The sequence below is a fragment of the Stigmatopora nigra genome, chromosome 16 (assembly GCF_051989575.1).
Source record: "Stigmatopora nigra isolate UIUO_SnigA chromosome 16, RoL_Snig_1.1, whole genome shotgun sequence".
In the NCBI taxonomy this organism is placed as follows: Eukaryota; Metazoa; Chordata; class Actinopteri; order Syngnathiformes; family Syngnathidae; genus Stigmatopora; species Stigmatopora nigra.
In genome coordinates, this window is record NC_135523.1 from 4,693,104 (window position 1) to 4,715,470 (window position 22,367).

Genomic DNA, 22,367 nt, shown 5'->3' on the forward strand with positions numbered 1-22,367 from the left:
GATCTATTGCTTTTTTATAGAGTTTAAATTCATTTTTCTGTTGGCTCATCAAGTGGAAAATATAGTAGGGAAAGAAATGGCAAAATTGAAAATGATGGGAGACATTTCCCCAGTTTTAAATATTAATTTTAGCAAAGGAGAATCAAGGGCACTAAGAAACACACTCTCCATGTTGACTGAAAAAAAGACAGAATTTGTGTCACTGTTTCAAACGTTTGGCAATAAATGAAAACAATAAATTAACGGTCATCATTCACAGAAGTTGAAATATACATATTTATTTAAATAACTGCATATTTAAATGGATAGCCACTGCAGAACTGCAGTGAGAATGCAGCAACTTAATATCACTCAAATATTCTTGTCATATCCGAATGTGTTGCTAAATATGTATTCAACATGTTGTTACACAGAACATATGGATGAGCTAAAACAGTATGGACCCCTCTATAGCCAATGGGCAGATATCGAAGAAGAGCTGCATGACCCATTAAAACAAGTAGCCAACTGTGTGGAAGAATGCAGCAAAGAAACAGAAAAGCAAATCAACCATCTTTCTGAGATCTTGGTCCCTGCTCTTCATGAGTATGTGCTCTGTGCTGATGTACTAAAGGTGAGTTGGGACATGTACTGCATCTCATACATAACTGAGCAATGAAGTACTATGAACCAACCCATTTGGACATAATACTCTTCTCATTGGTTTTAGAGTGTGCTAAAACGGAGAGACAATATCCAAGCTGATTTTGAGAGCAAAAATGAGGCTCTTGCATCCAAAAGAGCAGACCAAGAAGTTGTAAGTGCTGTTTTGGAAGCATCCATTCTTCATAACTTCTTTATCTGATTGTATTTATTTGTCTCTTGTCAGTTTATCTATGGTAGATTGTTTTAAAATCCAAAGTTGGTTGGTCTTTAAATGTATTTTAGAATAATCATCATGTCATTACCAATTGTAGACAGAAGAGTGTAGTCAAACTCTCATTTAGAAACAATATTGCCTTAGGAAAGCATGCCCACTCTCACGTTTTCTACTATAAATTGCCTTGCTCAAAGCTGTAATATAATATTGGAGGTACTATCACAGATAGGTCCATGTTCTTGGAAAGGAGGTACAGTAATTCAAATAATGCCTAGAGCAATAGGTGCGTTTATGTTGTTATACTATATCTTCAATACTTCCAAATATACATTTGACCAGGCTATTCTTATTGTTCGTATTGGAAATACAGTTGTACTATGAGGACACAAAAGTCAATTTAACTTATTCTTTGCTTTTACGTTTTAGGGTCAGCTGGAGAAAGAGGTGGATGCTCTAACAGATCGAATGGAATTTGCAAACAATGCGTTGAAGGGAGATTGGATTAACTGGAAAAACAAAACAAGGGATGATCTCAAGTCAGCCTTTATCTCAACTGCTGATAACAATATGGAATGCTATGAAAAGGTGAGCTTTAAATTCAGTTTATACTTGTTTTAAGAAAAGTCTTTACTATTAATTTTGTCTTGCAGTGTCTCGCAGTGTGGGAATCATTCCTCTTATCTCAAAAGAGAGATCCCATTGAACATGAAGATGAAGTAACTTCATAAAATGTGAAGCTGATTTTTTTTCCCCATGAATGGTCTCTTAAGGTACTGTATTTCCATTCATATCAAATTCCTGCTAAATATATAAACCCTAACAGGTGGTTGAAAACAAATCTAATAATTCTGGTGCTTAATGTTCATCTCCAAAATTGTTTCGTGAATGAAGTAGCAACATTCATTATTTCTACAGTGCAAATATGCCATATTTGCTCAAAACTAATATGTTATACTACTTTGTTTACATTTTTCCTTTTTATATGGAAAAGAACTGACAACTATGAAGTTTATCTATCCTCTGAGATCATTTGACTTGCAATGATACTAAGCTGCACATTTTGATTTCTTAAATACTTGCTGAAACTATGCAATGCACAACTTAAATTCCTTAAAAATATATAATAAATGATGGATAAATTAGTTTGACTGGTATATATATTGTAAGCATGTGAACTGTAAATGATACTCGATGACATGAGACATTTTATATAATTAAAATGTTTTATTATCCCATATTTTAAATTGTGTAAAAACATGGGATAACGTGGGTTACAATAGGAACATGAATGTAAAAGGATCGCTTTTTGAAACAACTTTCACTGGTTGCTGAAACAATACTAAGAATAGAACTATACACGATATGAGAAGATATATCATTTCTGAATCCAATATCGTCATGGATAATATTGAATGAACAATTTATATCACCCGTATAACAACATTTCGGTAAAGTAACATTGAATAATGAGGTGCTAAATAATGATGGGATCACTCAAACAGTGCTTGGTCCTAAAAAAATTAAATATGCATGGTAATTTATGAAATGTAACTTAAAGCATGTCTGATATGCTGAACTGTTAATCAGGTACAATTAAATTTCCACTTAATATTTCAATAAATTGTGCTACTTGCACATTAATTAAAATCTCTTTTTAGGCTATGGGGACCTTTAAATTCACAACCTGAAAGGTTAATGCTTTATAATAAGTTGTAGTATTTTTAAGTACTTTCATATACGTGTATATTTATAGTGATTGGTTGTCTAATGTAGTTTGTTATGAAAGTGAGGTTGACTTGTTAATTCTACAATAGAAAATCTCAATCAGGTATTATGAGTTGTAATGATTGTATTGAAAATTAAATTATTTTATGCCATATCCTATATATAAATGAACCACGTGTGTTCTGCCAAGACAGATAAAACTAAAATGTTTCTTCGTTCAAATTTCAACATTGTCTTTGGATATACATTTTTAGTTATTATTTTACCAATGCAACAATTCCCATTCATTATAAAACAATAGTTTTGGTATCAGATTCCTGAGAGTTCAACTAATGACCCGACTGATTCAAATTTCTTGGAAAACAAAACAAAACAGTGTAAACTTTGAACTTTTTTTGCATTGGAAACTGCAATTTTCGTACAAATCCTAAAAGTATAGTCCACATAACTTTTTATGAATATGATTGTCAACATGCCACCTCATTGATTATCTTTTCTTGGCTTTGCTATTCAAAGCATAATGTGCTCAGCTCCTGATGTCATCTCAAATCTTATCGAATAAATATAATTTGATAATTATTATTGTACCATACTATACTATTTGGTTTTTAACCTGAGCTAATAGTAAACAAAGAAAGAGGTTTGACCTCCAATATACTGTAAATTGTACCTTTTGTGGAGTTTAAAATGCATTATGATGAAATTCAATATTTAACCAGATATATGAAACAGATTGATCAGAAAAAAAATTATAATTCATGTACAGATATACCCAGCATATTTGTGATTCCAATGACCATTGCCCTCTATAAAACAGTTTATTTTTTCCTATTTTTTCCCACCCTGTTTCTCTTTTTCAGGCATAAAATAAATCAAATAACTTAAAAAAAGAACGATTATTTTAAGCATGAAACTTGGCCACAATTTGCTTTCATTCCAAACCCGTTATTGTATATTAAAAGGAGCAAAATTATCCCATTCATAGAATGATAGTAACAATTTTACCATGATAGGACGATAAATATAAATTGTGAGAGTCTGATAGTAACTGATATTCAGTGCATAGATTAGAGGCATGTTCATTTTCTTCACTTGATAAAAGCTGTACATAGCAACCACCTGATTAAAAAAAAAAGATATATTACTGAACACCAACACAGAGAGGAAATTGGGTTTAGAGCTGCACTTGGGCTAACTGGATTGAACTGTGAGAAATGGGGATGTCCCGTGTGTCTGCAATGCTGCTGGCCCCTTGTCATGTGACCTCAGCAAAAGTGATGTGATTCTACACAAGAGGAAAAGAAAAAAAATGTTATACAATACATAAGAATATTAGGGATTGCACTCTTGCAGGTTTTCTGCATCTTGACTTGGATGTGTTCATGGTTATTTTGATAATTATATTGCATATATCTATTGTTACATAACTAAAATATTATCCAGTCTTTTTTATGAATATTAATATGAACAGGGGGATGTTTCTTTCATCCTGTCATTTTGTTTAGTGTGCCCAGTTTCCCTCTAAGGCTTCCTTGCTGAGCTATTTTTAGCCTGGTTATTTTCCACCGAGCTTTCCACTGCTGAGTTAATGCGAGGAGGAGGTTTTTTTCCTTCTTTTTTTTGCCTCATCTTCACACAAATGATTTTTTTTCCACAGTTGGACTTGGAAATGAATGTGTTTCCCTCAGTCTACCATAAGTCCATTGAATTGGTGTCTTTTTAGTCTTTTTGGAAGGAGGATGATGGAAAAGAAAAGTAGTGGATGTCTTGCTGTTAAATCGGATCTGTTGAGCTCTGTTCTTTGCTTCTGGGTGTCTATTTTACTAGTGATCTTACAGAAGATCATCTCTAAAAGAATTGAAATACCCAAATGAGGCAAATGTCACTGCACTTTGTTATCTTTTGTCAGGCAAATTGTTATTATAGACTTTAGTTTTCCGCTTCCCTCATTTATTGAAATGTTTGTACTGACCTGTGAGGCAATATACTTTTCCAGAGGATGACCCATCCCCAGAATGGCCGTATTTACTTGCATTTCTACTGGCATATCATCATTCAGCAACAACTTCCCTTTGAAATAATGTACAACGCATACAACCTAAGAAGAGGACAAAATCATAAATCATAGTGAGTATTGGTCCAATGCATGAGAACTATAGTTCATCATATTGTAAGGAGAACTCTTGAAAAATGTGCATATTCATTCATGATTATTGTGGAGGGATAAACTCACTAAGAATGTGGCAATGGCAGTGCCAATCAGGAAGCCAGCAATAACATCCGACCAGTGGTTGCGGTATTCAGCGATGCGATTAAGTCCGGTGAGAAAAGCCAAAAAAACCATCGCGAGGGACAATACTGGCTTAGCAAGGCGTGTGCCTTTGAGCTGGACTGTGCATGTCACATACATCTGAAAGCAAGGTAGATATATTAACATCTATGTTCATGTGCACCACATCTGATATTCGTGACTGTTTCTGGAATCCACACACACCCGCATAAGGCAGGAAACAATTTAAGGCAGTAATTCAAAGAGACATTATTCTGCAATAACATTGTGCAATGACACTTTCCTTCTTTTTCAAGTTTTTATGCTGCTGTCACATTTAATCTGAGTTTCCATCTTGTATTTCAAACTATTCTACCACTCTGTCACGGAACTGTAGATTGCCGAAAAGTAGAGAAACTCTGGCTTGCTTTAAATGTTGGTCAAGTTGTGGAATCTCCCAGTGGAATGTTTCAAAAGGCAATTCTGTGATTTTGCTACTTTTCTGCCAACTTTAGAAGCGACTTTGTGATTTTATCGCATATCATTTGTGAGATGTGCTCATCCTAAAGGCCTCCAGGCTATACTTATGAAATGGAGACTGAGTGCGTGCGCTTTCAACTAAAATAGACCCTGAATGTTAGGTAGATTCAAAAGAAAAGCAAGAAAGTGTCGAGCAGCATCAAGAAACTCACAGCTAGGTAGAGTGCGGCATATATGCTGAGAGCAGCCTCTTTGGAAGGGAAGGTTTTGCGGGCATGTAGGATTTCATTCTGGTTTCCCGTGCAGGCTTCTTGTTGGCTGATATAGCGAAGGGACTTATGGCACCCCAATGCCGTGTAGTTTGGTTTGCAGATGGTCATGAAATAGGGTGCCAGGTTTCCCGTCACTACCTGGCCGGCGTTGACAAAGATGTCGACGATAAAGAGGCCAAAGGTGTAAACTCCTGGTGAGAAGAACTGTTTTTAAAATACTTAAACATAGAAAGAAAGCTGCTATATACAAAAATGATGAGTACAATTTTAATTTATTTTCAGCAGCTAGAATTATTAAACGATTTTGAATCAATTATTATTTTATGGTGGTGCAAATTAGCTACTAGTTTGTTTTATCTTCCCACAATATTTTAATAGACGTCTGCTTTGAATTTTATCACATAAAATTCCCCCAAAATTTGACTTATATTCCAGTGTGACTTATATTTTTTCCCTTTTTGTTTATCATTTTTTACCTTGCGCTATTCATAATCCGCGAAGCACCTTAGAGTATATTTACTATACTGTACTAACATTGAAATCCTTTCATTTAAAAGCCTTTTATATTGAAACCATAAAATAGATTTACTAGCTTCAGGGGATAAGCATAATTCCTTCCATCATATTCTTGTCAAGAAATGCGCCTACTTCTCTGTCTATTGTTAAAATAGCACATATTCTTTATCATTGTTTGTCAGAGCAGCCATGCAGATGTTGACAGGTCCATTTTAACACGCATTAAATGGATTTTGTCAACCCCCTGTGTGACTCAGTTGTTCCAGAGGCTCAACCTTCTAATTCTGTCCCACTTAAGACCCCACCCCACCACCACCACCACTACCACAACCACAAATGTGGCAGTGTGGGTGCATTGTGTTTTACGGATGACTGCTGATTTCTAGCTGGCCATCCTTCACCTAGGAAATTGCTTATTAGGGCATAAACATAATTCGGCTCAGCTGATTAAATAAAACTACATGAGCACTACATATCCTTCATAAATAATCGACATCAAGTGTAACTTGTAGAACTAACTCTATGAAATTATTTTTCTTGAAGCACAGTTGTTGACCCCCTCCATTATTATTATTATTTTAAAACTAGGCTCAATGCTCACAAAGTGGCAGATGATCAAAGCCAATTTCAGGTGTAACAAAAGTTTTTCGATAAATTATAAAACACCCACACTGTGCTGAGAGTCACCATAAAATATGCAGTTAATGCAAATTCCAGTACTAAGAAAAGAAAAACGTAGGTCACCATTATGTCATCATATATACACACTTAAGTATGTCATGTTAAGTATTCATTTGAAACCTTTTTACATGTGCAATGATTAAATCCTTATTTTAAATAAACATGAACAATATATACAAGTTAGGATTTATTCTAAAAGGGTGTATATTTTTTTAACACACATTGACTAAATTGTAGATAAACAAACATCTGGATGTTGCGACTTAAACTGAATTAAGCCTGTAAATCCTTTTTTAGTCAGCTATATGATATGATTCCAGCTAAATATCCCTAAGGTTTTGCATAGTGTGATTTTATAGAAGAGTGAACACTACAAAATTCAGCTGATTTTCTAAATTAGACCTTGTATAAAAATCTAAAACGCGTCACATACCGAGGAAACGAAAGGTCCTGCGCACTAGTGGGTTGAGATAACAGCAGTCTCCTGTGGCCACCGTCTTTTCTGAATTATCGAACTCTTTTGATGTATACTGGACCAAGAATAGCACCGTCTCTGTTATTGTGATCTGGCAATAAAAGTCATACAAAAGATGTAATTTTTGTTAAGACATTTGAATGGAAAAACTGCTACTTGATTAAGAAAATTAATAATCATATTAACATAATCTAATGGGCAAAATCTGGGTTAGCAAATGCATTGAACAGGAGTATCAAAATCTTAAAACAGTATAGTATAGTACAATAGTACAATATAGTATAGTTTAGGTTTTTCAGGCAAAACGCTTGTGATAGGGCAGTAAAAAAAATCTGTGTTACATCATTTGTAGGAGGAAAATTGTGTTTTAGCAAAGAAGACATTAAAATATTACACAGTACAAGAAGTAAGAATACATTTATCAGTGGTGAAAGTGATGAAATGTGCTCAAGTCCATTGACGTGACAGTGACTAAAAGCTTGAGTTTCTAGATACTCTATCCACTTAAGGATACAATTCACTCTATTCCTCTAAGTGGCAAGGAATAATATGCAGGCGCATCCACATTGCCTAATCACAAGTACCAAGTGCATCACTTCATCTATTCTGTGTAAAACAATGTGTCCCTAAGGGACATTTTACAATGTTTATAAACAAGTCACCATGTGGCAAAACACATGTAATCATTGCTGACCTAAACTGAAACTGACTTAAACTTCTGCTTGAATTTTAGCCTCCAGGTTTAGATTTTTTTATATTTTACTATCTTGCAAAATAAGATCCAATAGATGAAATGTTTCAATCCAAAACTGAGAATATAGCAATCACATTTGAATACTTCCTCGCTCAATGTATGCGATACCTGCCGGGTATTTTCTTAGCAGCAGCTGTGACTAAATAACTAGGGAAATGGAAAAGTGAATGAAGGTCAAGTGTATTTAATGACACCTATTTATCTTCTGTAATCAAAGTTCTCTTTAAAACATCAGCACCAAGATGTTTTAGGAAGGTGTGGACTGGAAAGAGATGCTTAGAGTCAAAGTGGGAGCTGCTGGCGTGATGGATTGTGAATATTTGGACCGCTTATGAACTGTGTGCATAAACTGCTCTCAAGGGGCTCTGCTCCGGGTTTTATTTATTTATTTATTTTTTTGCTGAGCTCCATGTTTGCTGTAGAATGCAACAATGATGCTGTCAGCGGGTTGAGCTCATCAAACACCATGAAAAGCTATGAACTTTTGTGCCATACTTAGACAGTATAAAGAAAAGTATTGCTGTTGATATCCTTGGAAAGGTACTCTGATCTTTTGTGCTGTTTATTTATGGTTTTATGATATTTCAATGCCTATGACAGGTTTTGTTACTTCCAGATATGAAGGTTAGTTATCAGTATGTTGGTTTTCAAGGTATATAATACTTTCAGATAATTGAAATTGGCGGAAAGCATAGTTAAAAATGTAATTTAGTGTTATTCACATGTTTCTTTTTGAGATTGCTGGTCATGCTGTGATGTTTGGTTGGATTCAAAGGACTCAAATGATGAGGAATATAAAATTCCTTCTGGGGTTTTTTTTTGGAGGGTGAGAAATAATGTAAGATGACATCTGTAAGATGTTTTTGACCCGAAAACAGCACCAATGCAGAAATGGTTGATGTTATAGTGAGAATGTGTGAGTTAGCTCATCACAAATTCTCTTGTATTACCTGTAATTTGAGTACCTGCCAAATGTGAATGTGTGCTGCTGGTCATCACTGGGAGAGGATTTCATAACAAAGCATTGTTTTTTCTGTCTTTTGCTTCAGTTTTAGTTTTCAATTGAAGAAGTAAATAGTGCTGCATATAGCTCTTGAACATTCAGAGACAAGGGTTCAGAGTATGTGTCAAAACAGTGTGTCAGGGGTATTAAACTTGGCTGTTAGGGTGTATTCACACCTGCCAGTTGGATGCAGAAATCCTGCATAACAGCCATGATTTTTCTCTATAATGTTATTTTTGGGCTAAGATGTCAGCTATATAACAACTTTTATTGCTCTGCGACAGCTTTGCATTGCACTAGTCAGATTTTGATTTTAGCACCACAAAATGACAAAATAAGTGTTTGTATTGTAATAAATTTGTGTTCACCAGTGTTATTAGAAAAGGGATACAAATAAGTGGATTGAGGAAATGTAAAGATATGATTAACTTTGTTTTTATTGTGATGAATAATATGGTCATAATGATTTCATATCAGTAGCTGATTTTACTGTAATTCACCCTATGGGTTTGATTCATTTCATTTATTTTAGGCATTTCAATGGACCAATTTCACTTGCAATAATTTAAGCATATATTTTTTAAATGTAATACTATCATCCCCAGGTAAATTTTATTTAAAAATGTGTTGAATGTATTCAAGCTTAAAAAATTAGTCAGGCTTTGTTAAAAATAACACCACCAGAAACATACTAAGCTCTCAATCACCTTGTTCATCATCATGTCCAAATGTTATTTTCAATGGCATTTCACAGGATCATTTAAAAAGACAAATCCAAGAGGTTTAATCTCATGTGAACTATATTATCCAGCTCAATTGATTTTATTAATGAAGTACAGACTCACCAGCAGTGTAGGCAAAACGGCTACTACAGCGTACAGTAGCATGGGTGGGATGGCGCTGTGGTCCTCCGGTCCAAGGTAGGGTTTAGTATAGGTAGTATCGTAGCAAAAAAATCCCTGTACATGCACACTGAAGGTATCAGTGTACTCAAAGTAATAAGCTAGCATGACAGTCCCAGCCATGATTACTAACTGAAAGTACAACATGATGCACACGTGCAATTTCAGACATTTAATTTGAAAAGAATTCTATTTCCTCCTCCTCTCTTCTATCCAGCATCCCCCTCCTCCATTGAGGCATCGGTACATGGCGGCTCAGCTTCACGTGACGAGCCCCTCTTGTGCTGATGGCTCCCCAACCCTAATTTGCTCTGCCTCTCTATAACCAGTGAAGGCGTGTGGGGGTTGGCGGAAAAGGCAGGGGCTTGTAGACGAAGGGAGGGAGAGCAAATGGGTGTGTAGGAGCATGTAAAGCATTTTCAAAGTGTGTAATGCATGTCCAAAGGAGGATGCTTTGACCATGATGGCCACCGCCCACCTGCTTAACATGTGAGCTTGAGAGAGAGAGAGCTACAGAATTAGAGACAGAGACTATGTAGGGGGATTCTACGCTTTGGGAAAGTATTGGTTATCAAAGGAAGACAAATCATCTGCTTCCCATGCCCAACAGGATTTCCTCCTGTCTAAATCTTTGGACTTGAGCAATATGAATGAAACATCTGAGAAGGCATAGAAAGAAATGGAGTGATAAGACACATTTTTGTGGTTGATTTTTCACAATTCATTCAATAAGACTAACAATGGAAAAAGTAAAACATCCTGATTGTGTACAAGTCAAGGATCAGTGGCCAATACTTACTGTGCTGTGAATATTTTCAATGATATAATGAAAACAGATGTTGACCTTTCTGTTTATGTTATTGATCTTAAGTTATGAAAAGAATAGGGGCCATAAATTAGCTCAAATGATTAAGTTAGGTGTAAAAGCATTGGTTGAACGACAAGAAATGCCTACACAGTGTTTTGGACCATTACTATGCCAAAGGCAGCAGTATGACCCAGATACAAGGAATTCATCAAACAACAAGGCATGCAAAATCACCCAAGCTAACAGGCTCACATCACATTGAAAAGCATATCAATAATTTCTTACTCCACACAAACTACATCAAGATATTCTACCACCAACATAAGATTCCACAGAACTATCATGATTTCTTTTTTTAACTCCAAAGCACAATTTGACAAAAATATAACTGGTCAGTCAAGTGTGAATGTTCTGTGAATAATAATGAAAAGTACCAGCTAAAGAAGACAGAATTTATGAGTCGTGTGTTTTACCCCCTACTTATCTAGCACATGATGCTACTGTAAGTGAAATATTTATTCTCGTGTCCCGCTGATGTGAAAGCACTTCCCACTGTGTTCTTGAATAATATCTGTTGGCGGACATAGGGGAGATTTTAGGCAAAAAGGTAGGCTAAGAAAGCAAGGGCATCCCACCCTGAACTCCATTCTATGTTACAGATGCTCAATTCAATTTGTTGTAACACTCAAGAACAGCCATGAACACAAAATAAATTATAAAATATTGGTCTTGTCATCAACTTTGATTCTGAAATAATAAGAAACAATGCCTTTTATGTTAATTACTAAATGAACTAAGTATATTCTGTCAAAATTCCTCCAAAATTTCCAATGGTTACTGAAGCACTTTTTTCCCTAGGTTAATTTCCATCTTGATGTCAAATCTCTTCTGTTTTGTTACTGACATATCAAAACAGTCAAGTTGTCAGTTTTTGTTTTTCAGGTTTTCCCCAGAAGGATGGAATTCAATACCCTTGACATGACTGCCACCAAGTGGTAAACACAGCACACAACAGTTATCAATTTAACTTCCCCTACCAAGGAAACTTAAAGATAATTCTAGGAAATCACAATGTATATTCAACAATAGGAAACTATTTTTAGTAAAGCTTCAGAGTTATACTCATGTAGGCCTTATTTTGGCCTATTATTATGATTATTGGGTGGCCCGGTGAATGATTGGTCACCGCATCAGCCTCACAGTGGGTAACCTGGGTTCAAATCTAGTTTCTCCTCAGGCTTGCATGGGTTTTCTCTGGGTACTCTGGTTTCCTCCAATATTCCAAAGACATGTAGGCTGATTGGGCACTTTATATTATCCTTTCCACCAATCTGGTAGCTTCCAGAAGTGCAATCACTGGATTGCAGCCAGGTGCTTCCTGTTTCTGCAGAAATCTCAGTTTTTAACTGTTTGTGTTGGATCGGTTGGAAACAAAAACCTGCAGCCTCGGTATTATTGCCCACCTCTGATCTATTTAATGATGCACAAGAACAGCATTTTTTTATTACATTACCAGTTTTTTCAGGGTGCATAATGAACCAGGAACAGCTCTGCCTACAGGTAAACTTTTATCTTCTTATACAACAAAAACTACAAAATATGAACTTATGTTAAAGTTAAAATCATTGTTTCATTAGTTTATACATAAATATAGACATCTGCCCCACCCCCTATTTTCCTTCAAATTCATATATCTCTTTACTGCCTAAAATGATCATGTGTATACCTGTTTTTCATATTTTTTTCGAAAGTTATTAGTGAATAAGTAAAAACGTTTTCATCCAGATTTCTCCATCATTACGCGAAAGATGCTGTAAAACCATGTCTATTGCGCATGCGTGCTCTGCTGTCACTGCGTCCGTGCTCTGCCTTCCAGCGTGTACCATGCATGAAACCGAGCCTCTAGCGAGATAAAAAGCAAAAAAACAACATTTTTAAAAGACGAAATTATCAAAAGGTCGTGTAGCTGCATTCTTTGTCATCTTGCAGATCGTATGCTGTGAGATTGCATGAGGAAACAAGAGTATGGAGCGCTCCTGATCTACAAGCACAGCCATCCGTGCCTCATCTCGGATCCGTTTTGATGTCTGGAGGTCTGGCCATGTCTCCCAGAGAAAAGGGGATTCAAACCAAGGACAGTGTCAGCCTGTTACCCTGTTTCTATTTCGTCGAGGTGGGTCATTTGTTTTTTGATTGCATTCACAACCTGCTGAAGTAAGTAGATCTTGCAAAACGTGAGAATTTCTAGCCTTCTTCAAGTGATTTGGGTTATGTAGGTCAAATAAAGACGTCAACATTTCTTGCAAATCAGGGCCTAATTAAGGTGCCTGGAATAGCTAGAAAATAATAGATTATTAAAACTGTAGTTTTGTGGTTAATTATTAGACTGTTGATAAATCTGGGGCTAATAAAAAAAATATGACACTGTTGATAATTCAGGGACTAGTAAAAAAATATGACACTGTTGATATTTCAGGCATTAATTTAATTGGGTGTGTTCTTCAAGGCTATATTAATATGAAGAAAATATTTCAGAGTAAAAAAAATGATGGCAGCATTTCCTCTAATAGAAACAGACCATCACGAGGGATTTATCTTACTGTAAGTCTATTGCCCATGTGTCAAACTCAAGCCCGAGGAGGGGCGAAAGGGGCTCGTCTAATAATTTCAAGTGCCTCACTAAAGCCTGGAGGATACAATTGCTTTTTTATCATTCTTACAAAATGTATTTAAAATAAAAAAAACAGGAGAAATAGCCATTTTCTTCATAAAAATATAGCCTTATATGCTTTCAGTCAAAAGTGGTCCTCTGAGTGCACATATACATTAACTGCAATTTAGCCTTTTATTGTTACTGCAAGTCTTGGAAGACAAAAGAAACCCTCAATGAAAATTCTGATAATTTTTTTTAGATAAAACAACCAGTGGAGTACTTTTTGAAAAATTCTGAAATACAGATTTCATGTAGCTTGCGGTGACTGCCTCTCTTCCCCAGCTTGACAGTTTATACATGCTCTAATTCACCAGTGGCCCGTGGCTCTACAATCGAACTGTGGTCATATATTATAGATTTGCCTCTAATGCTATGATGGATGCTGCATGACTGAGCGCATCATCCCGTCCGGTTTCTGTAATATCGTCCACACAGGGATTCCCCGTATCCTCAGGGGATTGTAATCATCATAATTACTATTACTCCTACCTTCATTTTAAGATTTAAATAGCCATTTCTTCTCAATATGGAAATATTCTCGCCCTATATTGTTTTGCAAGAAGCAGAGGGATTATAGAAAAAAAAATGAGGTCAGTGCTGAAAGTTCTTTTCAGTGAGTTACAGTCCCTTCAAATGATATTATAGCACACCAGCTCATTTCTGACTAGGGAAAACTAATTCCAAGTGTGAAAACACCTATTAACATTTGTCGCAACTGCAATTCAACATGCAAAGTGTGTGAATAGACCACAAGTTTAGTATTAAGGTAGGAAATGAGGAATTGACAAAATAGGGTACACATTTAACACAAACAGGCTTATAATAGGGCCACCTCATTTTCAGCGCATTGCTCTGTATTTTGATGTCATTCTACTAAATAATTCACTCAAAAACATTCTTATGCTCTCTATAATTTGCATTTCTATATCGTCACATTATCTTTAACATAATCACAGACATTAATTTCTTTGTTTTGACTACCTATATAGTAAGAAGCAAATGTAACTTGAACAAGAAAATTGATTATTCAATACAAACCTGGACTGAGTCCAAGTTTCTCAGTCATGTATGAAAACTAGATATACTAAAATGAAATATACATGAACACAAATACAATAATTACATGCATGACACCTCAACTTGAAGCGAGGAGGATGTTTAATCCTGCTTTTGGCCTAGCACCCTGCCAAAATGACTTCTAGTCAAAGCCCAATAGAGCTCGATTTCCATTTTTCTCCACATCTATTATTCAAATGCAAGTGTCTTTTCACTGATTATTCCTTGCAATTGGACTGCTAGTTTATTATTCCCATGCATACACATTGATCTGTACCCACATAACTCAAACAACTAAGATGATGCTAATCATTATGTTATTAAAACAGAATGTTGACACTCCATTTCATTTCAGGGACTAGATTGTAAAGCATGTATTTATTGTAGGTAAGTCAACCAAATTAAAAATCAAAAAGCAATCACTGGATGATAAACAATCGGATTAAAGGCTTAATGAATATGAAAAATCAATTGCACAAACTGGACAAACATCTGTCTATTAAAACCATTTAGTCTCTGACGGACGATAACCCTCAATTACTTTTCTGATAAAGGATCTAAAGAGATTTGAAGTTGATGACAAATTTTAGGACCTGGAATAAATAATAAATAAATAAAATCGTGTTAGTTACACAAACAACATCCTCCAGAGGACAGGGGGGAAGATACCACCATCTGTTGGCAGAAAAACCTCATGAACTAACCCCAATGATAGAAAAAATAATAAAAATAATACTTTTTAGCACTGAAAATAGATAAGGTTCCTAGAACTTACCCCCAAACATCTACAAATGTTATGGAGTAGTGAAGAAAGTAAGCCATAAAGGTAGAAAACAATTAAGTGCACCTAAACACACTTACGCTCCAGCAAATGAAACACCTGGAAATAAAGCACTTCAGACTGATTGCCATCAGGAATAGCAAATGAAGGTTTTGAGCATTCTAAAGGCCGTCTGTGAAAATTGCCACAAGGTAGTTGTAATGTAGCCACCACATAAAAACCGAATTCCACATGGCGAATTCAATCAATCTAATCCGAATCTTATTTCCTGGCCTCCACATCCCTATTATCAAATCAAATTACTTTTGTCATTGAAGCATAGCAGTATGCGAGGCATTTGCAGAATTTATCACCTCTCTAAGCTTATATTTATTGTCTTGACATTTTGGTGTCGGCAGTTTATGACTTGAATGTGTCTGGTTCATTTTTTTTTCTCTGTCTTCTTTTGTGTTGTTCTACAGCTGCCTATCCTTGTGTCATCCATGGTCAGTTTATACTTCTTGGAATGGACAGATTTGTTCAAGCCAGTGAAGTCTGGCTATAACTGTCAAGACCGTAGTCTCAGTCTGCCCTACATCGACCCTAACCATGAGGTCATCCCTCTACTAATGTTGCTTAGCCTGGCATTTGCAGGGCCTGCAATAACGGTATGAAATCAGACAACTAATTTCTGTTGTATAGATGTGACCGTACTTACTACCTACTGAGGTTTTCACTCAGTATGGTACCCCAAGACTTTGTACTTTTAATGTTTTAAACCTGCTAACAATGGCAATTAATCATTGGGAATAAAAGTGTGGTGTTCTGTGTTAACAGATCATGATTGGCGAGGCCATCCTGTTTTGTTGTCTAGCTCGAAGAAAAGGCGGTGCTGGAGCTGAATCAAACATCAATGCAGCTGGCTGCAACTTCAACTCTTTCATACGGAGAGCTATACGTTTTGTTGGTTTGTTTGTTTTATCTCTATTTTGCATTTTGTTGGGAATTTAATGATCATCTTGTTTCTGTTGTTTCTGTCCTCACCTTAACTTAACCTGTTGTTGTCTATTTTTTTTCAGGAGTTCATGCTTTTGGTCTTTGTGCCACTGCTCTCGTCACAGACATCCTTCAGCTGATGACAGGCTACCCAGCCCCTTATTTCCTTACAGTTTGTAAACCCAACTATACGACTCTAAATATCAGCTGTGAGCACAATCCTTACATCTTGGAGGATATTTGTTCTGGGGCTGATACTGCAGTTATTAATCAGGGCAGGTCAGCTTGAAACTTTTACCGTGTCAAGTCGTGTTTGTTTGCGTGCTTATAGTTTTTTTCTTTTTGCAGAAAATCATTCCCATCCCAACATGCTACTCTAGCATCATTTGCAGCTGTCTATGTTTCGGTGAGTTTGTGTTTACGTGCATATTTGTAGCCAGATTGAACTTTTTATGACAGCTGTATTTCCCCTATAAAAGAAAAGATGAATGAAAATGTATTTGTTCACAGATGTACTTCAATAGCACTTTGACTGACTCATCCAAATTACTCAAGCCATTGCTGGTCTTTTCCTTCATCATCTGCGCCATCATTTGTGGTCTGACTCGGATTATTCAGTACAAGAACCATGCTATTGATGTCTACGTGGGGTTTCTGATTGGCGGTGGAATTGCTGTCTACCTGGTATGTCTGTCCCAGTTTTTAATATTTTATCAAAATACAAGAACATAGAGAAGTATATGTATGTACAGATGATAAATGTATTTATATTGAAAGTCTCTTGACACTTCAATGCTGTATTAAGGAAGAAAAAAAACATTTACCAACCAATTCAAATTTTATCCACTTCGTTAATCATTTGGCTAAAATGGAGGTTTTGGATGAACAGTCCATATGGTCCCAATGGAACATTCTACCCTCATAATCATAATTGGAAAAGTAGCCTGTAGGCTGACAGATGGACAAAAAGAAACAAAGCTGTATGAATTCTTTTAAAAAAGGATTAAAACTTGAATTTTATTGAAGCAAGATTTTCTTGCGTTATCAGGGTCTCTATGCAGTTGGAAATTTCCTACCCAGTAAAGAATCTAGCACAAGCTTCACTCCAAGGCCCCACTGCCCATCCTGCTCTTTACCACACATTAGTCAAGAAGCCGTCCTCCATCACCTACAAATGAAAGCCAGCTTATCAGGTGAACCTTGCATTCCCACCCCCCAGCCCGAAGGAATTCTCCATCGGGGTCTTCCACAACAGCAAAAGGGTGATGATAGCCTCAAGTTCCCAGGCAGAGATGCGGATGGAATCTCACCCCACAGCCCACGAAGCAAAGAGACCGTTGTAACCTTTAGCCACACCCTCCCTCGTGTACACACTCCGCAGGCCATTGCAGCATACGAGGAAGCGGCCAGACGCCATGCCGCCACCCTTCACCATGCTTCCATGGATTCTAGCCGTTCAAAGCAGCTTTTGTCACAATGGAAGAGTAAAAACAACCATAAATGTACGCTCCAAGTCCCTGACTATTTCCCACCACCAGGAGACTTACCTGTACAAGTCGCTCAGCATCCTCATCACCATGGTAGTATGGAGGTCCGATCCAGTTCTGAGCCTTCGGCAATGGGTTTAGATGCAAGCTTCGAAGCTCATGCATATATGTCCAAACTAGCTACAGGAGCAAGCACTACTTTGCCCAGTAACTGCAGTGGCATTACAGGAGGAGCAAGAATGTTAATGCAGTCTCGACCTGGGTCTTCCCAGTTAGTCCACATTCCAGAAGAAGCGCATGAAAATTACCACAATGCCTCCCCAAAAATAGTAGGAGGAGACATAGAAAGTGTTTCTTCAGCTGAGGGCACGGGACAGGCTAACTGGCATAGGGTTGCAGAGAAGACTGCAATTTGTAGGACTAATGACGAAGGGAAGAAAAACCAACCGCGAATCATGCAAGTGATCGCTATGTCTAAACAACAGGGGCTCCTTCAGACCCATTCTAAAAGCTTGGATGAGAGCAGCACTGTAGCAATTTCTCAGGGCTTGACCCACTACAGGGCTCTCACTACTGAAAGAGAGATGGGTAGCACTACAGGTCCGAGTTCTCTGGGCAGCACCACAGGTAGTATTTCAGGCAGTACCGGAGCAATTGTCAGAATAGAAGCACACCCTGAAAACAACAAACCGATTATCCAGGCTCCTTCCACTGATGGAAGTGGATCGTGGCGGTGGCGATCTCTTGATCATGGCAACGGAGCTGTTGTCGGGCACGGTAGTACAGGAGGTGGGAGTTTGAGGCAATCCTTCGATCTCAATGATCTTAGCAGAGACTCGGAAAGCTCAGACTCAATACGAGAAGGGTCTATTGACAGGAAACGTGCTTATCACGCTTCCAGCGCCTCTGTCGAACCGCCCACAGTTACTGTCCATACAAGCCAACCAGAGCAGAAGCTTCATAATCAGAGCCTCTCTACAATAAGGGTCACTCCGGGGGATGTTAGTGGAGCCGGATCTGGCAACGGCGATACAGCTTCAGAAATTCCATCCGTCGCCTCCAGTCGGGAATCCACCCTTCGGAGAAAAGGTCATAGTGTCATCTTGATTCCAGAGCGAGGAAACAGCCCTGATGTCACACGAAATGTTTTCTATAAGGGAGCATCCATACCTAATAAGGAATAATGCACAGAAAAACTATAGGCTCTTAGGACATGAGTGATGACTGAGCCACACTCTTTCTTTCAAGGGGTTTTCACAATAGAGCCCTTTGTTTTGTTTTTATCAAACTCTTTTTCCTTCACTGCAGTACGTGCACTGAATAAAAATATAAAGCAAAATCGGGTAACGACAGCCGGTATTTGCTCTTTTCTCCACCTGACAAATGGAAATATCACCGTTAGAGTTCAATAGTTGACTGTTTGAACCTAACTTTGGTTTGGAAAAGATATGGTTAACATGTCATTATTCAAGCAACATGTTAACATGGATGAGTTGAATATTGTAGTCTGGTAAATTGTGTTGCATCCATGACTATAGCCAGCATACAGTCTTCCCGTCTAGATTCATGCAACAGTCGATTAACGATAAAAGACAAAAGCAATGTCATATCGTATGACAAAAAGGATAGCAGATGTGGAAAAAGAAAACTACGGACATTTTTATTCCCTGTAACATCCTCAAATATGCTCCTATGTGTATTTCACAACACAGTATATATACGAACATATATATATATATCAAAAAATATTTATGTAGCATGAGATTTTTGTAAATGTCAACTAAAGCACAACCTTTTTGAGCGTTGACAAATAATCACTGTGTACTTTGTAGCCACTACGAACACTTATTTTATGATCTGTGATTTACGAGTGGTGTCAATGGAATTTTTTGGAAAACACCTCTGTACGTTTTAGATACAAACCATAAGAAGATAGTGGAGAAAAATACATATACATTCAAAATTTGAATACACAAAGAAATGTTGGTGTCTGTGAGAACCGTGTATGTTCCTGCACTATAATTTCAATGTTTTTAGGAAGGGTGCTATTGCAGAAAATACAATTTAGTTAAAATCAGTGTAAAGACAAATAGGAAAAATATCATTTTTATATTTTGGCTCTTTATGTGGATAAACACTCAAGAAAAACACAGATTTTAAACCTTAAGTGTGCTTAGATTTCCTTCTTTGAGGTCAAATAAGCTGTCACTTGCACTAAAAGTGGTTACTATTTCTTGTATACGACTGTATATGTTGACCATATCATTAAATCCCCTGCATTAGTATTGCAGTTTAATTTTTCAGGAGAAAAAAAAATAATTTATCCCATATTATTGTACTTTATTACACTATATTTGTATAGTTTCTGGTATCAGCCACATAGTTCCTTCCACTTGAGTGTCACTTGGCATGTATGGACTTTTTATGTGGACAATATTAAGGTCAGTAAAAAATATATTAAAAAAAAAAAGTATTCCTCAAAGTAAATCCAAACATGGCAGGTTTGTATTAAAAAATGTTTCTGGGTGCCTTTTCTTAAAGAAAAAGAAAGAAACAGAAACGACTGTACTCAGTTTATATGATTAATTTCTATTCTAATTGCTTTTCTGTAGCTTACATTTACAGATGCAATATTAAATATCATAAAGCATTATGTATGACTACCCAGCACTATTGTAGATTTTGGTATACACTGTCTCATATAACTTTGATTATATGTTGTATGAGATTATATCTAAAAAAAAATAGTTCAAGAAAAGACAGAAAAACTATGATTTCTACATACTTTTTATTTTTACTTTGTGTTTTGTACTATCCAGGCAACAATGGGCCAATATTATTCTCACAGCCACTTAAATATGGTATGGTGAACTTCTATAATGCTAATAATAATATTTTTTTGTGTGTGGATATGTTAGTGTGCCTGTATTGTTCTTTTGAAATTCTTATTTTAATTTGAAATTATGACTGATTTTAATAAGGCCAGTGACCAAAGTGCAGGACTTTGAAAGAGTTTAATGTAATGATATTGAAATTGAAGGTGTTGCTGTGCTTGAAAGTACTGTTAAGTATCGCAAAGGAATAAATCTCATTACATTCCACTCAATTAATTAAATGCTTCGTGAGACCATTTACATCCAAACACAGAATTTCCCTATGTTTAAAAAAAAAACAGTGTCATATTGTGTATTATTTACGCTTTAATCTTTGCATGGTTTATTCTGCATATCATTCATCAATGTTCTATATTTTTGTAGTGCAATAGCAGTCATTTCTGGTAGCAGATTTTCTTATCATTTTCCTCTAAAACCTAGTTTGGATTTTTTATTGATCTGTACGCACAATGAACACAGATTGAGTGTTTAAACATGGTAAAATAATACACTTGTTTGTACTAAAATCTGGATTTACAATATTTTTCACTTGGGGCCTTAAGTAGCAGCCCTTTTTTTGTCTTGGTGTAACCAGGTTTAACATTAAAAAATCAGAATTATATATGTAGATTATGATTTTGTCCAAAACAATACAAATGTGCGGCATCATTTGAATGTTTCCTGAATTTACAGCAGTTGGATTTTCGCACTTTGAAATTTGTTGCATTATTAATAGACTTATGTATAATATACGTTTATTTGGTTTCTGCAGATTTATTTTTAAATCAGTATAACTGATCTCTGACAACATCACAATTTAATTTTGGCGATTTTGAGTACAATGTTGACTTATAATTTAAGGTAACCCTTTGTTTTGAACCTGAAAATTCTTGAATATTAATATTGAGTAATATTTGTGCTACCCAATACAATTAGAAAGTATTCCTTCTACAGGAGACTGGAAATAACTAGAATTTAGTCTGAAGTAAACAAGGAATATGAATGCAATGTCTGTTTTTAAGAGGAGAGAGTAGATATTTGATGAGTGCACATCAAATGGGGAAAACTGTGAATTAATGCTCTCTGCATGAATCGTCTTGTGTTGCCACTGGTTGTGTAATAAATGTTGTTTTTGAGACTGTGATGAGCTGTATGAATTCTATGCACCGTTAAAAAAAATCTCATCTTGAGCAGAGTTTAAAAGGAGAAAATATATGATCAATAGTACTTTTATAATATGTTTGCTATCCATGGTCCTGATTATACATATATTGTCTTTTTACGACACCAAATCTAGTTCTGATTTAGAAAAGTATCAATTGAAGCAATCCAATTTATTCAACTGAGCACGCTGATCAGAGTAGTTGATGAATTGTGCTTTGTCTAATGATTAAAGTTTGCTAATGAAACAGTCCGTGAGCTGTAATGTCATTTTTGGGGGGGGAATTTCTTAATTTTATTGTTTTAGAATCTTGGTAAGGGATAGGATAATTTACAAAGTTCAGTGTGTCATCATATAACACAAAAAAAATCACAGTCAAGAGCTGTGATATGAAGTAAAATGAGTCAGTGGCATATAAAAGATAACCCATTCGACATGATGGCCATCTTTTATGAATCATTTGAAAAGTGAGAAATACTGTGGATCATTGCCATCATATTCATGCACAGTCTGGACCTTTTGCTTCTTTATCTTGCTTAGCAGTTTGGAACTAAACTGTATTGCTAAAGTTATGCA

At 36.2% G+C, this 22,367-nt stretch overlaps 3 protein-coding genes across 7 annotated transcripts in view; 2 read left to right on the forward strand and 1 right to left on the reverse strand.

The window, feature by feature from the left end:
- snx7 (sorting nexin 7) overlaps window positions 1-11,729 on the forward strand; it is a 73,791-nt gene extending 62,062 nt beyond the window's left edge. For 2 of the 3 annotated variants that reach the window (XM_077736576.1, XM_077736574.1), the window contains 4 exons: window positions 414-613; window positions 710-796; window positions 1,286-1,444; window positions 1,510-1,708. In XM_077736576.1, coding sequence (XP_077592702.1) covers window positions 414-613; window positions 710-796; window positions 1,286-1,444; window positions 1,510-1,587 — 524 coding nt within the window. In that variant the 3' untranslated portion in view covers window positions 1,588-1,708. Of the gene's footprint in view, window positions 1-413; window positions 614-709; window positions 797-1,285; window positions 1,445-1,509; window positions 1,709-11,686 lie in introns of those variants that run through there. The other variant, XM_077736575.1, reaches the window with a different exon arrangement.
- On the reverse strand, window positions 3,499-10,354 carry plppr5b (phospholipid phosphatase related 5b). Its single transcript, XM_077736577.1, has 6 exons — window positions 9,880-10,354; window positions 7,236-7,368; window positions 5,546-5,796; window positions 4,818-4,994; window positions 4,557-4,682; window positions 3,499-3,869 (listed from the first exon to the last, which is right to left on the reverse strand). The coding sequence occupies exons 1-6, from the start codon at window positions 10,081-10,083 to the stop codon at window positions 3,840-3,842; spliced, it is 921 nt and encodes a 306-aa protein (XP_077592703.1). The 5' UTR covers window positions 10,084-10,354; the 3' UTR covers window positions 3,499-3,839.
- plppr4b (phospholipid phosphatase related 4b) lies at window positions 11,722-21,773 on the forward strand. Of its 3 annotated transcripts, none has more exons than XM_077736569.1 (8): window positions 11,722-11,739; window positions 12,734-12,917; window positions 15,756-15,941; window positions 16,111-16,240; window positions 16,353-16,548; window positions 16,618-16,675; window positions 16,780-16,953; window positions 17,318-21,773. In XM_077736569.1, the coding sequence occupies exons 2-8, from the start codon at window positions 12,828-12,830 to the stop codon at window positions 18,938-18,940; spliced, it is 2,457 nt and encodes an 818-aa protein (XP_077592695.1). In that variant the 5' UTR covers window positions 11,722-11,739; window positions 12,734-12,827; the 3' UTR covers window positions 18,941-21,773. The 3 variants fall into 3 exon arrangements, with proteins under 3 accessions (XP_077592695.1, XP_077592694.1, XP_077592693.1); XM_077736568.1 differs by lacking the exon at window positions 11,722-11,739 and adding an exon at window positions 12,160-12,304; XM_077736567.1 differs by lacking the exon at window positions 11,722-11,739 and having other exon boundaries at window positions 12,401-12,917.
- The last annotated feature ends 594 nt before the right edge of the window (window positions 21,774-22,367 follow it).